At 29.5% G+C, this 17808-nt stretch overlaps 1 protein-coding gene across 1 annotated transcript in view; it reads right to left on the bottom strand.

The window, feature by feature from the left end:
- Positions 1 to 14677: 14677 nt before the first annotated feature.
- LOC145296888 (uncharacterized) overlaps positions 14678 to 17808 on the bottom strand; it is a 66179-nt gene continuing 63048 nt past the window's right edge. The window contains exon 10 of the mRNA XM_080143033.1: positions 14678 to 15572. Coding sequence (XP_079999159.1) covers positions 15546 to 15572 — 27 coding nt within the window. The 3' untranslated portion in view covers positions 14678 to 15545. The remainder of the gene's footprint in view (positions 15573 to 17808) is intronic.

Raw genomic sequence — 17808 nt, 5'->3', positions numbered from 1 at the left:
CGATAAAATCTGACAAGAAGAAAAGTTTGTTTTTGTGTAAAAAAAAAAATAATTGAATAAAACAGGTTTTTAGCTTTTATGATTTTAAATAATAAAGTTCTATATTACATATTTTGCTTGTGTTTTCTAACATCTAAGGATCATTTCCATTCTCAGGCAATACTTGTGCCTCTTGTATTTTGTGTGTGTGTGTGTGTGTATATATATATATATATATATAGTAGAAATGGTAATTAATAAAAACCTGAAGAAAGTGCTCAATACTGTTGTAGAGCAAATATGCGTTTTATTTTTTATTACCATAACTTTCTGTTAAGTTACATTATTGTTTCAGCTACCCGACCGTTTTTTTGGCCGTCTGTAGCTTCCTCAGACTTTTACATTATATATATATACACACACACACATATATATATATAAAATAAAAATTACAATTAAATTTACCAAAATGATCCAAGATGGTAAAACTAAAGTATATTATAAATATTAAAGAATTAATATTTATACAGTAATCTCAACCAGATGTAAAAGCTCGATAAAACCAAATAGGAGATAGAGCTTATATATATATATATATATGATTAATCGGAATCAGAAAAATCGGAACATTTGGGGATATCTTAATCAGAAAATTTGTGCCTATATTCCGAATCCAAAACGATTCTTTTTTCTTTTTTTATTTGATTTTGTTTAAAGCAAAATCGTCCATTGCGAGTAATTGTGATAAAATAGTAAATGTTTATTGATTTGAAACAACCAGTAAAACTAAAATCGATAGATCATCCCCACAAGTGTATTTTTACGTTTAGGAAAATATCTGCCCATTTACTACGAGTTTTTATGGCAATGGGGGTTAAAAAAATTAACTCTATAGTTAGATATTTGAAGATTTATAAAGAATCAGAATCGGTAATTGTATCGGAATTGGAAATTTAGTATGGAATCGGTAATTATATCGGAATTGAGATTTAGTATGGAATCGGTAATTGTATCGGAATTGGGATTTAGTATGGAATCGGTAATTGTATGAGAATCAGGGAAAATATTGAAATCGTCCCATCACTAATATATATATATATATATATATATATATATATATATATATATATATATATATATACAAAACTGAAAATTCAAGCTTTTGCAGTATATCATTTAGTTTATTCCTACGTCTTACAGCCGCTTCTTCTTACAAAAGAATTCTAACAGATTAATTTTCTATTATACAGTTCTCCCAATAAGCTCCTGAAAGCAAACGGGAGGTGACTATGATCAAGTGGTTTCAAGTTTTAATCCGGTACGTTTCACAGAAATGCTTTCACTTAGGATATTAGCCACCTTCTTGTGGTCTATCCTGTGAGTACGTAATATCTTTCTAGGAGGAATTCTGACTTGAAAAATATCAGGGAAACCAATGCCAACAACACAATCTTCAGATTGATATGACAATGTCAGAGCAAACAAGGGAAGCATGCATGGTCCCCTGTGAGTGCACAGTAAATAAAGCATAAAAAAATGACTAAGTTCAGCATTTGCGCCCTCCCCCTTCCCCATTTAGCCCAAAAAGTCCGTAAGGGACATCAAATCCTAGTGAAAATGAACAAACGGTACAGTTTTAGGCCTTAACATATGTAAATTTGACTTCTGCACCATACAAAAAAAAAAGAAATAACTAAGTCTCCCCCCCCCCCATTTAACCCCAAAAGTCCCCAAGGCCTTAACATATTTAAATTTGAGTTCAGCACCATGCAAAACTGCTAAATAGACATACACAGAAAATTTTGGACAAATATGGTAAAATAGTCCCAAAAATGGAGTGTTTTTTATTAGCCCTAAAAGAGCTCCTGGGGCACACCCAAGAGTTATCGCGAAATATAGACAAACAAAATTATATAGAAGTCAGTTAGTTACAACTTTTCAGAAAGTTTTATAAAAATCCAAGGCATCAATTTTTTTTAATAAGCACAAAAGTGTCATTTTTAGTAATTTTAACCCGAAAGGCACCCCTAGCGGGGCAACTGGAGTTTTCCCGGATAATCTGTTCTATTACATTTTTACTCATATCATGTTTTATGTTTGTGCAAAATTTCAAAAAATTACAAGATGTAGTTATTGAGAAAAGTGCGGACAGACGAACAAACAAGGGTGAATTTGCAGGTTCACCCTTCTTTTGTCGGGAGACCAATAAATCAGTTTGAATTCCAATAAAATTCACTTTTTGTGGAATCTCAACTACAGTGAGTTTTTGTTCTTCGAGTGCATTTCTCACCATTATTCATTTTTTTTATTTTCACTAAACTTATTATAGAGCTATTTACTTCCCATTAAATTTTATAACGTTATTAATTGTAAATTAATCTACATGATATTCTGCTGATTCCTTCCTTTGTTAGTCTCTACGTTAGATTTTGAAAACGACCAAATACAATTTTTGAAGGACAAACTGGTTCAAAAAAGTCCACATTTGCGAAATTTGACTAAAAAAAAAAAAAAAAAAAAGAAAGCTAGTCAGCAACCCTGGACAAGAATGTGAAAGTGGCCTCCCTTTAATGTAGCCTCGTTTTCAAATATCATAATATAAGATCAGTGTTGTAATGGCACGAAAAAATAAATTTTTAATAATTTTGATGTGCAGCGGTTCTTCACTGAAGAAAGAAGTCAGAGTTATGTAAAAAAAGGAAGAGTAAATAAAAGATGATCTCTTACAATGTGATTTTTTATTTGTATTGAACTATGTAGCACAATATTACTTTCTGGATATTTATTAATACTTATTATCTCATTGGGATTAGTTCTATATTTGAAATACAACTGACTATTTTCATTTTTTTTTTTTTTTTTGCACTATCCAGAAAAATATCAGCTTTATCAAAACATATTTGTTGATTAAATATATTTCTCATTCAATGAAATTTTCACGGGTCCAGCTAGGTCCTTAATACTTTGATACATATGACAAGGGAGGCCACGCTTGTTTTTCCATAGCATAAATTGTCTCTCTTAAATCTGATAATATCATTTTAACTCGGCTTGGGATTTTTATCCTGGGCCCCCAAATTCAACAGAAATTAGACCATTTCTGTAATGATCCAGTCCTTGTTGATTTTGCAGTGGGTTGGTTGGTTGTTTTTGTTTTACGGCACATATCAACCCTTTTCAGGTTATTTAATGCCAAATCCAGTGATTTTGAAGAAAAGGTTTTTAATAGAATATTTTTTTTTTCAAGTTGGTTTCTATTTAACCCATAGTTGGGACCCTAACAGGTACTACCACTCCAGGTCAGAGTGGACCTGGGAGCAATGGCAAGGGTGGCTCCACACTCCCCAAAGCCCGCAAGCTAGGGACTCATCACTGGATATAGTTTAAGGTCATATCCAGGACCTTTGCAGTGGGAGTGAAGTTCTGTGCAATTCTAAGCGGTCCACCCTCCAGGCTTTGCCTCCTCTCTTTAAGAAGGGGAGGGGCCCTCATCGGGGAATACCGATAGGGCTGCCCAGGCACATTTTGCAGGCCAGAGTGCCCCTACTTTGGGGCGCTGACTTCTCAATCTCACTTTCTGACCCTGATGTCTAAGTTCTTGCAGTCAGAGAGAACTAAATACCCTTTTTTATAAATAATTTATTGCTTTTTATTTTTGACGTTGGTGTTGAGTTGATTTTTTCAATCTTCAGAAATATTTTACCTACTCATCTGTTGTATTGGTATTCTATGCTAAGTCGAAACATCTGTAAGATATACAAAAAAAAAAAAATAATAATAATAATAAAAAAAAAAAATAATAATAATAAAAAAAATAATAATAATAATAATAAAAAATAATAATAATAATAAAAAAAAATAATAATAATAATAAAAAAAAAATAATAATAATAATAAAAAAAAATAATAATAATAATAAAAAAATAATAATAATAATAAAAAATAATAATAATAAAAAAATAATAATAATAATAATAAAAAATAATAATAAAAAAAATTATAATAAAAAAAATAATAATAAAAAAAATAATAATAATAAAAAAATAATAATAATAATAAAAAATAATAATAATAATAATAATAATAAATAATAATAATAATAATAATAATAAAAAAATAATAATAATAATAAAAAAAATAATAATAATAATAATAAAAAATAATAATAATAATAAAAAAAATAATAATAATAATAAAAAAATAATAATAATAATAAAAAAAATAATAATAATAATAAAAAATAATAATAATAATAAAAAAATAATAATAATAATAAAAAAAATAATAATAATAATAAAAAAAATAATAATATAAAAAAAAAATAATAATAATAAAAAAAATAATAATATAACTTCAAAAAGGTTAAATTTTCAGTTATATTTTGCTCTCGTTGAAGAATTTGTACTACAAATTATTTTGAATATTAAAAAATATTGAACTGATTTATTAAGACTTCCAAGTCGCAAAAAAGTCGTTATCATTACAAAAAATGAATCCACCCAAGATGAAAGTGTTATAAACATTGAATAAATTGTGCATTTCTTTTGAATTCATTATTTAAAAAAAAAAAAACTTATCACCAGGTATTTCACACCTTCAGCGACCATTAGGTGACCTAAAATTCATGACATTGTGGATTTTTTGCTTACTTCTGGTTTTATACAATTATCCAACAGAAATTTTGGTGCTTGTGCACAACAATGATGTTTTAAACCAACGCATTTCAGGTGAAAACAACATTACGTACTTACGTGTCATGTCAGAATTACTATGAATCTCAAAAGTTACGAAAAATGATCCAGTAGATGTGCTAGATTTATTCTGAACAAATAAATCAGCCACAATTAGGTTCCACACATTTTGCATTTAACAACAGGGATTGTAATTATTTAGTTAAAAATGAACGATAGCAGTTACTTCCCTTGGATCTTGCCAGCTCTTAAATGTCAAAAACATACAACAAAACTCTATAATAATTGTCTGTATTTTTGAGAACTGACATATGGCTGAGCGGTCCTAGACGTTGTATCAAAGTTTATAGTTACCCAAAGGTGCTGAGTTCAATCCTGAACGAAGGCAGTGAAAAGTAACATTCAAAACAGAGAATCAGCAACTATGTCCCAGAGCCTAGCTGGAGTCCGAACACGGTACCCCCGTAATAATAATAAAGGGTTGGGTTCGAGACTCTATACAAACGGTTCCCCAGTTCGATACAAAACACCTGATGAAGGCCGGAGGGCAAAACGGCCGAAACGTTGTGACTATAACAACCAAGATGAGGAAGTCAGTCCGACAATCTCAATAAATGAAAACTCGCTAAATTATAAATTTTCTTTTTACTTGTCATTATTTTTGTACTGGATCAGTTTTGGAATTTATACTAATTTCGACATGACATGTAAGTATGTAATGTTTCAACCTGAAATGCGTTGCTTTAAAACATCACTATTCTGTTCATTTATTTACTGCGGACTATTATCCTTATTTTTCTTAGAGGTTGTTTCACAGTGTCTCGGCAAATTATTCCTCTGGCCTTCGTCAAGTGGTAACCGTGACGGGATAATCTTCAGAGCCCATGGCGCAGTGGATAGAGACATTAAATCTCTATGGTTCCAGGTGAGAATTGAAATAGCGGTTTCAATCTTACCTAAAGCCGGCCAAAGACTTAGTTGGCCAAAACGTGGTGATACGACAACAACTATGGAAGGCAGTAATTGCTGAGAATGCAGTTAGGAGATTCGAAGTTCCTATCCCGTCCAGGTTACCACCTGGCGAAAGCCAGAAGAATAGTTGGCCGAAACGTTGTGAAACAACAACTAATAAAGATGAAGATAATAGTCCGCAATAAATAAATTAATAAATTGGACAATTGTATTTTTTTTTTTTTTAAATAGAAGTACATCTGTGTCTTTCTGCGTGTCTGTACAGGGATGCAATTGAAAAAGTCCCATACAAAGATCAAAACAGAAATCCAGTGGTAGGATAATTATTTTGTACTTTGAGCAGAGGCGGTCACACTGATATTGTAAAGTTTGCCTTCTTGATGTTAATTTTATTTACAACTTGAAAACTACAAAAACTTGAAAATAAAAAATTGGTAAATTAATTTATTTATTGCGGACTATTATCCTCATCTTTATTAATTGTTGTTTCGCGACGCTTCGACCAACTATTCCTCTGGCCTTTATCAGGTGGTAGGAATAGTTGGCCGAAACGTTGTGAAACAACAACTAAGAAAGATGAGGATAATAGTCCGCAATAAATAAATTAATAAATAATACTCATCTCAATAATGAATTCAAATTAAAAATATATAGGATGAGACAAGTTGTATCAATTACTTCATTACTATAAATGCGGCAAATAAATTTAGACATGCCAAATATTAGAGATTCATAACATTCACATATCTTGAAATAATTCATTTGTTACAGAAAAAAAAAGCAAATTAAAACGAAAACATCAATGTTCGTCTTAGTTGTTTGTTGCACAAAGTTTTGGCCAGTGTAAGCTCTGATCTTCTTTAGGCGCAATAAATGAATAAATAAATAACTCGTCTCACTAAACATTTCAATTAATTAAATAATATATCACTATTCTGCACAAGCACTTAAATTTAATGCCATACATTTGAGATGTTCCGTCTTGTCACCAAGAGTTTGATATGTTTTCATTCTAAAAAACAAAATAAAAAACTCTACTTTTTACTCAAATATTTTGCTTTTTATTTATTATTTTTGCATACGAATTACGTGGTTAATTTTTTAATTGATTATTACTGATTTAATTTCTAGTTTTACTTAACAAAGGGGAATAACTGTTACTTTATTATTATTATTTTTTTTTATGTGTTGTAGAGTTCATTGAAGTTAAAAGATACTTTCTTGGAAAATATATTTAATTTACTTTACCAAAATATATCTGCAGATAATTAGTTAAGTCCTATTCCAGTCACATAAATTACTTCAAGTTGACAGAACACACACTCGAGCCGGATTATTTTGTTCTTTTCACTAACAACAACCATGTCCGTTCTGTACATAAGCAGCAGCAGTCCTTTTGTCGCCAACAACAAAACACAAGCAAACAACATAGCATCTAAAAAACAAACATCTCTTGAACTTTTCTGCTCCATCTCCTTTTATTCTGTCATTTGTCATTTCAAACTCCTAACAGCATCTAAATTTGCATAATCGCCCTCGTATGGTTCCAGGCTTGCATGTCACTATTTCTTTACATTGTGTACATGTTACGACAAGATGGACATTTTGTAGTAGTGTCACTGCGTCTGCATTCATCTGATTCGCCATATCTGATAAGACGAAAATAATCAGCACACTTCGGTTAGAAAGGCCACCTTCTTCTCTACGATTTCGATTCAGGAGTTTCACAAACATAAAACCATGGCTTGAAAAGAGTTAAAGAAACAGGTAAAATGGTGGGACCCTTCTACCGTTCCAGTAGATATCTCATTGCTGATGCAATTCTCAACCTATATAAGAGCCAATTACGTCCAATGATGGAGTACTGTTGCCACATCTAGGCAGGAGCTACTAGAAAGACCTTATCTTGCCTTGACAGAGTTCAAAATAGACCGTAGCCTAGTGGGGGGGGGGGATACCCTTTTCTCTTCTCTGCGACCTCTTTCCAACAGAAAAGATGTTGCAGGCCTGTCTCTGCTTTATTATTTTCATGGCAAGTGTTCGTCTGAGCTCTAATCTATGGCCCCCCCCCCAAACTTTCACGAAAAACACACGTCTAGCTGAAAATACTATCAATAATTTCCCACACTCATTATCTATGTCTAAACCTAAACGTAGATTCCGTGAACAAAGCTTCTTTCTTAGAACTGCACACCTGTGGAACTCTCTTCCGTTTACCTGCTTTCCAGCTGACTAAAATTCAAGTCCAACATAAACAAATTCTTTATGAACCGTCCCTTTAAGTGGTCTATCTAGTTTATAAAATTTCCACTACTAACGATTACTACAGTATTATCCCATTGACTACTGTATACCCATTAACCCTTATCCTCAATTAGCCTCTGGGCCTTGATAAGTGGTGACTCCTTTGTAAAATAAAAAAAAAAAAAAAAATTATTAAACAGGTTGATTCCATCGATGCAGATGTGACATTTAAAAATGTAATAGAGTCGGTCTGTAGTCTCACCCTAACCCTAACCCCACATCAAAAGAATGATGAGAGACGAACAAGGAAATATGACGTCTGTTCATGTTGACCTCTTGACGGAAACTGTTTATAATCAGGGGTCACATGCTTTGGGTGGAAATGGGAAAACGTGTGTATGCACAGTTTTCCCATTTTTCCACCCAATGTATCACTACGCAAGTCTGAACATGTCTGTGTTATCCAACCAAACCATGTACGAATCGCTACGTAAGAGATTAGATACAAGTTCAAAAAAACAGTATGTCTTAACTATGTAACTGTTTTTTTAATATTCTACATGCATTATTAATTGCCTCTTCTACTATTATTTCTATTTATTTTATTATTTAATTTGAGTTTAGCTTACTGTTAGGTCATCTGATGATAGTTTAATGCTTGAAACCAATGGTTATGACAAATTAAATCAAACACACACATAAACACACACACACACACACACACACACACACACACAAATAAACAATAATTAATCTTTTATACCTACAGACAGTAGTGTTCCATGCTTACTCAATCATTATTGTAGAGGGTGACAATTCCTCTCGGTCTTGAGATTCGAACCCAGCCACAAAACTATCTTTTGCTCCATTTGCTAAGCCTTTACCCCAGGGCCACCAAAGAATTGCCATGGGAATGAAAAGAATTGAGAACTATTAATTAAATGCCGAATTCGTGCGAAAATATTAAACAATCTATAGTGTTTGAATGAGTGGAAGTTGTGAACATATATATATATATATATATATATATATATATATATATATATATATATATAATGAAAGTTACAATAAGTTTACCAAGGTAATCAAAATGGTAAACTTAAAATATATGATAAATATTAAAGAGTTAATATTTACAAGTAAAATAAACTCAGCCAGATGTAAAAAGCTCAATAAAACCGAAAAGGAAATAGAGCTTATAATATGAACAAATGATTAATAAAACATGTTAAAAGATATCTTGAAAAAGAGTTAAAAACATATTTAATTTTAAAAAAGGAAGCACAAGAAGGACTATCCACTTGTCTTGTGCTTCCTTTTTTAAAATTAAATATGTTTTTAACTCTTTTTCAAGATGTCTTTTAACATGTTTTATTAATCATTTGTTCGTATATATATATATATATATATATATATATATGTATATAAAAGCAAAGATGTGTGTCTGTTGGTCCATACATTATTTTTCAATGGTTCATCTCAGAGCAGAACCAATTTGAATCCGTTAAGAGATATTAATTATTAAATCTACATCATTCATAATTTCTTCTTTAAGAATAAATATTGCATTGTTTAACGTGAGGAATATTTCATTTAGTTTGCGTTGGACTCAGATATCTATGTGATGTTATTTTGGGAGACAGGTAAGAGGCATTTCTGTAAAAATAGATATTTAGAATCGGCAGCTTTTGATGAAATTAAAAATAATAGAATACATAAATTTTGTGAATCACTGTTTTATCGATTTGTCTTGATTGGATACACAGAATATACAAATGCATAATTATAAATGTTATATTGGAGGGGGGGGGCTGACAATTAGTCAGTTTCATCAGGGATTTTTTTTTTCCCTTTACACCAAAATGAACAAATTCTAGATCATTCCTGTAACAAACTTTTCCATGTTGATTGCGGTATGAAACTGATCTTGCGCAGTTCTAGGAGGTCCACGCTCCCAGGCTCTGCCTTGTTTCTTTGAGAAAAGTTAGTTTATTGCTAATTACCTAATGCACCTGTATTGGGGAATGCTGACGGGGCTGTCCAAGCAAGTTTTAACCAATCTTTGTCAATTTCATTATTCTGACCCTTGTGTCTAATCTTCCGACAGAAAGAGGGAAATAAATTCACCTTCAGTGAAGATGGAAATGAAATCAAAGTCGTAGTTAGCTGCCTTCAGACTATTTTTAGTATTTGTAGAAACATGTTCGTTGACTCCATACATGATTCGGGCTAAGATCAAAATGTAGTATCTGTTCTGATACTACATTTTGATTTTTTTGTTCTCGGTTAGTGGAGGAGAAATCTTTCACGACTGTGACAATTTTTAATTTTGTACCTTTCTCCACATTAAAAAACGATCCTGGTGTTTAACTCTGCCCTCGTGGAGAAGCAAAGTACATAGGAACTCTAAACATGTTTTGTTTTAAATATGCCTGTTGGTTCAAAATTACGGCACGTCTTTCAACAAACCAATTGGCTCAAAATTTGTTGGTTGAACAAAAAAAAAATTGTACTTGTGTCGTATTTCTATATAAAAATCAAGACTTTCCTCACTCCCTACCAACAAAACTTTGTCGTCATATTTATACATTTATTAATCAAAATGGTTACATAGTGGGTATAACAGACATAACAATGGTTTCTTTACTGACACAATTCTTCAATGTTTTGCCAGAGTTTTTGGAATTACAAATCCCTCCTTCAACTAGACTTTAGAAAAATACTGACATGTCTGTTACACCAAGTATAAATCTATTTTAATTAATAAATAAATATGTTAGACTCTGAATCCTGTTATTGAGCACTCTGGTTAATTTTTTGTTTAAAAGATTGTGTATACATAAGTAATGAAATATATATACACTGATTTTTCGCAGATACACAGGTTTGCTTAGGAAATACCATTATCAAATGAAATGATTTTATAGTTATTTATAGAGCCAAGAAAATTGACCAAGAGAAAAATAAGATCCAAAGAATTCTGTGTTTAGATCAGAGGTTCCCAACTAGTGGATTTCATATATATATATATATATATATATATATATATTTCAAGATACCATGTTAATAAAGATAGATGCACTCATTTTTGGAAAGTTTTATTGGTCACAACACATTGCGTACAATTGTTTCGGACCCTTATTAATGTGGTATCTTGAAAAAAAAAATATTTATAGCTCTAGTATTGCACTATTGAGCTACTTAAATGAGAACTTTATGCCATTCATTCATATGTAATCACTGCCAAAGTAGTTAAATTACATATAAACATATTAGCTACATATATGAAATACTTTTGAAATAAAACTCTTTGTATTCAAATATAAATAATAACACAAAGTATATATATATATATATATATATATATATATATATATATATGTGTGTGTGTGTGTGTGTTTGTATTATGAAATGTTTTAAAAGACTATTTTATAAAAAAAAACAGAACTTTCAGAATGCTCAATTGCAAAAAAGAAGTGCTAGTGTGTGTGTGTGTGTGTGTGTGTGTGTGTGTGTGTGTGTGTGTGAAAATTCATACTATTTATACAAGCAAAAAACAAACCATTGGTTTCATACAGTCATTACAATCTCCAAATGCTACGACAGATTGATAATCGTTGGTGACATCTCCTACATTAGGCAGTTTCTCTTATGGTCAAATAATCGGTGCAAATTTATATTATTGTGTCGTCTGACCCAATCGTGTATTTTCGAACAAAGACATTTCAGGGAAAAACATTATTACATACTTACATGTCATGTTAAAATTAGTACAAATTCCAAAAATGATGAAAAATGGTCCAGTAGAAGATGTGCTAGAGCTGATTTTCAGAAAAAAGTATGCAGTAGATGGAGAAAAAGCAAGAAATCTGACCTGAAACATAGTGTAATCGGAATTTATGCAAAGCAACTTAAACGGTCGAATGCAGTCATCTCCCTTTGTTTTCGATCTTCTAAAAGGTTAATTTACAGTGAAAAATTGCAATTTCCAAAAATTCTGTTTCTACTTAGAGCTATTTTTCTACTGAACCATTTTTTGTAATTTTAGGAATTTATACTAATTTCAGCCTGACAAATAAGTACGTAATAATGTTTTTCTCTGAAATGAATTTTTCAAAGTAATAGTAAAGTTGCACTAAATAATCATATGAATTCATATATATATATATATATATATATATATATATATATATATGAATTCATATATAGATACATATATATATATATATATATATATATATATGAATTCATATATATATATATATATATATTAGTGTTGGGACGATTAATCGGAATCAGGAATTGCAAAAATCGGAGCTTTTTGGGGTATCAGAATCGGTATCGGAAAAATTTGAGCGTATTTTCCAATGCCAAAACCGATTCCTTTAATTATCTATTTTAGTTGATTTTGTCTTCCACTGCTTCTAGTAATAATAAAATAAATGTTTACTGATTTAAACTTCCAGTATGACTAAAATCTCTAGATCATCCCCTCACGAGTACGTTTTTATGCTTGAGAAAATACATACGCATTTAAGATGTTTTCTTACAGTAATCGGGACAAAATAACAATTTTATAGTAAAATATTTAGAGATTTATAAAGAATCGGAATCGGTAATTGTATCGGAATTTAGTATGGAATTGATAATTGTATCAGAATCGAGAAAAATACTGGAATCGTCTCATCACTAATATATGTATGTGTGTGTATATATATATATATATATATATATATATAGAGAAATAAAATGCACTTGTAGGAATGCATGTTTTAACTAACATTGCTAAATGAGGCGAGCACATGAACACAATTTGAAAAAGAAGAACAAGCAATTGTCTGCCCTTCGGCCTCGGTGATTAACAGATGTGGCCCCATGAGCTTCCGGTATGACACTTGACTTCCTTTCTTTTTCACCAAGTGGTCATGGTAGACGCACGCATAAAGACTTTTTCAATGTCCAATCTCACAGCATGTCGACACTTCCAACAATGACTTACATGGACTAACAAAAAAAAAAAATCTGTTTACTGTACAAACGAGCAAATTCTTTTCTTCTCTGTTAAATAAATTCTACGGATTGTAAATATGTAAACTTGATCCTTATTGTTGATTGTTTTTTTTTTTGGAACACAATAAATGCATACCGCAACATATTTAGTTAAATGTTTTACTGCAGTTCCATGGTTTTATCCAATCAGCAACAGCGTAACAAGGTAAAACATGAGGTAAGAATTATCTACGAATATTTTTTTTTTATTTATATATTTATTTACTTTTTTAAATTTTTATTCATATATTCATTCACTTTTTTAAATTTTTTTTATATATTTATTTACATTTTAAATTTTTATTTATATATTTATTTACTTTTTAAAATTTTTATTTATATATTTATTTACTTTTTAAAAATTTTATTTATATATTTATTTACTTTTTTAATTTTTATTTATATATTTATTTACTTTTTTAATTATTTATATATTTAATATACTTTTTTAAATTATTTATATATTTATTTACTTTTTTAATCTTTATTTATATATTTATTTACTTTTTTAAATTTTTATTTATATATTTACTTTTTTTAAATTTTTATTTACTTTTTTAAATTTTTATTTATATATTTATTTACTTTTTTAAATTTTTATTTATATATTTATTTACTTTTTTAAATTTTTATTTATATATTTATTTACTTTTTAAAATTTATTATTTATATATTTATTTACTTTTTTAAATTTTTATTTATATATTTAATATACTTTTTTAAATTTTTATTACTATATTTATTTACTTTTTAAAATTTTTATTTATATATTTACTTTTTTAAATTTTTATTTATATATTTACTTTTTTAAATTTTTATTTATATATTTATTTACTTTTTTAAATTTTTATTTATATATTTATTTACTTTTTTAAATTTTTATTTATATATTTATTTACTTTTTAAAATTTTTATTTATATATTTATTTACTTTATAAATTTTTTATTTATATATTTATTTACTTTATAAAATTTTCATTTATATATTTAATATACTTTTTTAAATTTTTATTTATATATTTATTTACTTTTTAAAATTTTTATTTATATATTTATTTACTTTTTAAAATTTTTATTTATATATTTATTTACTTTTTAAAATTTTTATTTATATATTTATTTACTTTTAAAAATTTTTATTTATATATTTATTGTTTTAAATGTTTATTTATATATTTATTTACTTTTTTAACTTTTGCTTTTTCATCATTAACAGAAATCTTGTTTTTTATTCTCCCATTCAGATTTAATTTTGTTTTTTAAACCTTATAATTTTATGTTTTTCCTCGATGCATAATTTAATTTCTGCTATTTATATTGTAAGAAGGTGCTAAATTCTTAATTGATTTTATTATATATTTTTCCCACAATATATATTTAGATAAATGTCATCTTATGATCCATGTAACAATCACTAACTTTAATGCTATCTCTGTTGATAACTTTTAGCTGGTCTCAGGTTTTAACTGAAACATGTATGCACATATGTAGCCAGAAATGATTTTATGAATAAAAAATTAAATATGTGTGTTTGTGTGTGTGTGCGCATTCACTTGTTTTAATTTTCCGATCAAGAACCCCCCCTCCCCGTCCATGTATTTTTAAATGGAAGACTTTACTATTTATGATGTAAGAATAAAAACAAATTCTTCAAACACAGCGCTGATGGATTCCAGATTTTCCCCCCGATTTTAAATCTAATTTTAAATTAAAATTTGAATAAAAAGAGAAACAATTTGCGATCAAATTTTTGCAAAAATGTTTTTACAAAAAAATCATTGAAGGAAGGAAAGAAAAAAAGGTCAAGGAAAAAAAAGAGAACAGAGAGAGAGAAGAAGATAATAGAAATAAAGGAAAAAGAAAAGATCAAAGTAAAAAATAGAAATAAAAGGAAGGAAGGAAAAAGAAAAGGAAAGAAAAAAGAAAAGACAAAAAAGGAAGGAAAACGGATGGAAGAAAAAGAAAAGATAAAAAAGGAAGGAAAGGAAACAAAAAAAAGGAAGGAAAACGGATGGAAGAAAAAGGGAAAGAAAAAAGAAAAGGCAAAAGGAAGTAAAAAATAAAAGGAAAAAGAAAGGAGGAAAAGGAAAAGAAAAGTAAAGAAAAAGAAAAAGGAAAGAAAAAAGAGAAAGGTAAAAGAAAAGAAAAAGAAAAAGAAAATCTAAACAGTAAAAAAAAGAAAGAAAAAAATAGAGAGAAACAAAGAAAGAAAGCAAACCCAGTGTGCATGTTTCATTGAATGTCCAAGCTCCACGAGTGTTGCAACTAGTTATTTGGTCGGAAACCATTCCGTCACAATCAGAATATTTGCAGTTTCATTTCATTGAAATAAAAGTTGCAGAAGATAAAAAATGGATTTACAGCAAATTCATAAAATTAACACAGTTGTAATAACCAGACATTCATGATTATGTCTGGCGTGAAATAATATTTTGTTTTTTTTTTGTTAGTTTTTTTTAAAGAGTTCTGTAGAAAAAGTACACGTGCTGGCAACAATGGTGATGATGATCATAGTACTCATCATCATCATTGCACACTGATTATTTGTAAAATGTTCTCGTTAGGTCGAAGGTCATTTATTTACAATAATCATTTGGAGCAGTTGTTCAGTTATTCCCAACTTTCCCAGTCTTCCTCCTGAAAAAAAAAAATTAAATAATTCAATTAATTAAACAAACTACAATGTAGACTAATAAGCATTAAATACAATTCAGATAAATTATATAAAGCGTGTTTTAGTAGTGAACTGTAAATTAAAATAAATCACAGAAAAATATTTTAATCATATATTGATATATATATAAACACATAATTTTTATATAAGATATACAAAAAAAATAGAACTTTAAAAGGTTAAATTTTTATACTTTGTTCTCGTTGAAGAATTTATAGTACAAATTATTTTGAATATTAAAAAATATTGAACTGATTTATTAAGAATTTCAAGTCGAAAAAAGTCGTTATTATTAAAAAATGATGCGTTTTATTCGAAAGATTAATTTTTGGCATTTATAATTTAAATGGAGTAATCTACTTCACCGTAGAAATCCTTAGATGCTGGAAAGCCTTCGACTCTAATAGTTTTTTGGGTTTTTTTCACACAGGCATCACCACATTATCAAGGCCAAGAGGCCACTCAAGGATAAGGGTTAAAGAGTGTACAGTAGAAATTGGGCAATATAGTAATCATTAGTAATGAAAATTTGGTAAATTTGATAATTTATATGGAACGGCTCATCAAGAACTTATTTACGTTAGACTTGAACACAACCATATTGTGGCCAGCCGGAAGCAGGAAAACGGAAGACAATTCCACTGGCGTGCAGTTCTAAGAAAGAAGCTTTGTTCATGGAATCTACGTTTAGGTTTAGGCACAGATAAAGAGTGGGGGGAATTATTGATAGTGTTTTCAGCTAGATGAGTGTTTCTTGTGAAAGTTAGGCGAGGGGGGACCATAGACTGAAGCTCAGTTGAACACTTTCCATGAAAATAACGATACATCAGAGACAAACTCGCAACATCTCTTCTGTGAGATAAAGGTTGCAGGGAAGAGTAAAGGACATCTCCTACGAGGGTACAAAGTCTATTTTGAACTCTATCAAGGCAGGCCAAGTCCTTTCTAGCAGCTCCTGCCCAGATGTGGCAACAGTATTCCATCCTTGGACGTACCTGGCTTTTATATAGATAGAGAATTGCATCAGCAGTGAGATATCTACCGAATCGATAGAAAGATCCCACCATTTTTCCAGCGGCCTTGGCAACAGATTTGATGTACGTGTTCCATTTAAGTTTCTTCCTTTCGATTTAGACTTTATAATTCTTTTCCAGTTTCCTGTTTCCTTGACTGTACTAACCCGCAGAAGTTTAAATGTAATGTAAACAGACATCTTGTTGCTCAACTCCCCACAATCCGCTTTTTACCACACGATCCTAAATAATAGCCCCTTACGTTCCAAGTGGCAATATGCTTTATTTGGGGGTGAAATATAGTATATATAAGTAGGGCTTGGACAACAGCATATTCTTTTCATTGTTTTGTTTCTCGAGTGTGTATCCGTCGATATCTTATATGCTTTTATATAGAGTGATGTGGTTCTCAGTTGATTAATTGTGTCTAACTGTGTCGGATATATACTCGAGAGTCAAAACAATGAAAAGAATATTCTGCTGTCATAGTCCTAGTTATATAAGTAATCAAAATTTTATTAATTTATAATTTTCAATCCTTTCGTAGTGTTCTACATCATTTAACTAACAATCAAGTCATCTCATAAACACTAATCCTCAAGTGGCTTTTAATACGATTTTCTTATGTGTTTTTTTTGTTTTTTTTTTACTCTCATACAAGCCACATTGAACGTAAAGGGCTACTATTTAAAAAAAAAAAAAAATTGGGGGATCATGTCTAACAAGAGACTGTGGGGAGTTGAGCAGCCAGATATCTATTCACATTGCATTTAAACTTTTGCAAGATAAAACAGTCAGTGAAGCAGGAAACAGAAAGTGGTTTTCCGCATCCTTCCACCATTCCTTATAGACATCCTGCAGAATATGTCTACAATGTCGTCAAAACCATTAGTCTCTATTTTGTCTAACTAATCTAGAAGTTCAAAAATACTTCATAATGCCATCTTCTTAGTCATCTACCTTCTGTTTCTGCATCTTTCTACCATTTCTCTTAGACATATCTTGCTCATTTTGTTGATCTTTTTGCGTTTCTGTACAGTTTTAACATAATTTGCGATAAATAAATAATAACAGTAAAAATATACTTTTAATCAATTCATCTAATGATGGTTTCAATTATTTTGGGATATTTATTAAAATGTTCATTTTTGAATGGTAATGGACTTGTTACCGTACTGAAGTGACA

This window comes from Euprymna scolopes, chromosome 17, assembly GCF_053919585.1.
Source record: "Euprymna scolopes isolate OS-2025 chromosome 17, ASM5391958v1, whole genome shotgun sequence".
Classification (NCBI taxonomy): Eukaryota; Metazoa; Mollusca; class Cephalopoda; order Sepiida; family Sepiolidae; genus Euprymna; species Euprymna scolopes.
Note: the sequence above shows the minus strand (reverse complement) of the source record. Positions and strands in the feature narration are given on the sequence as shown.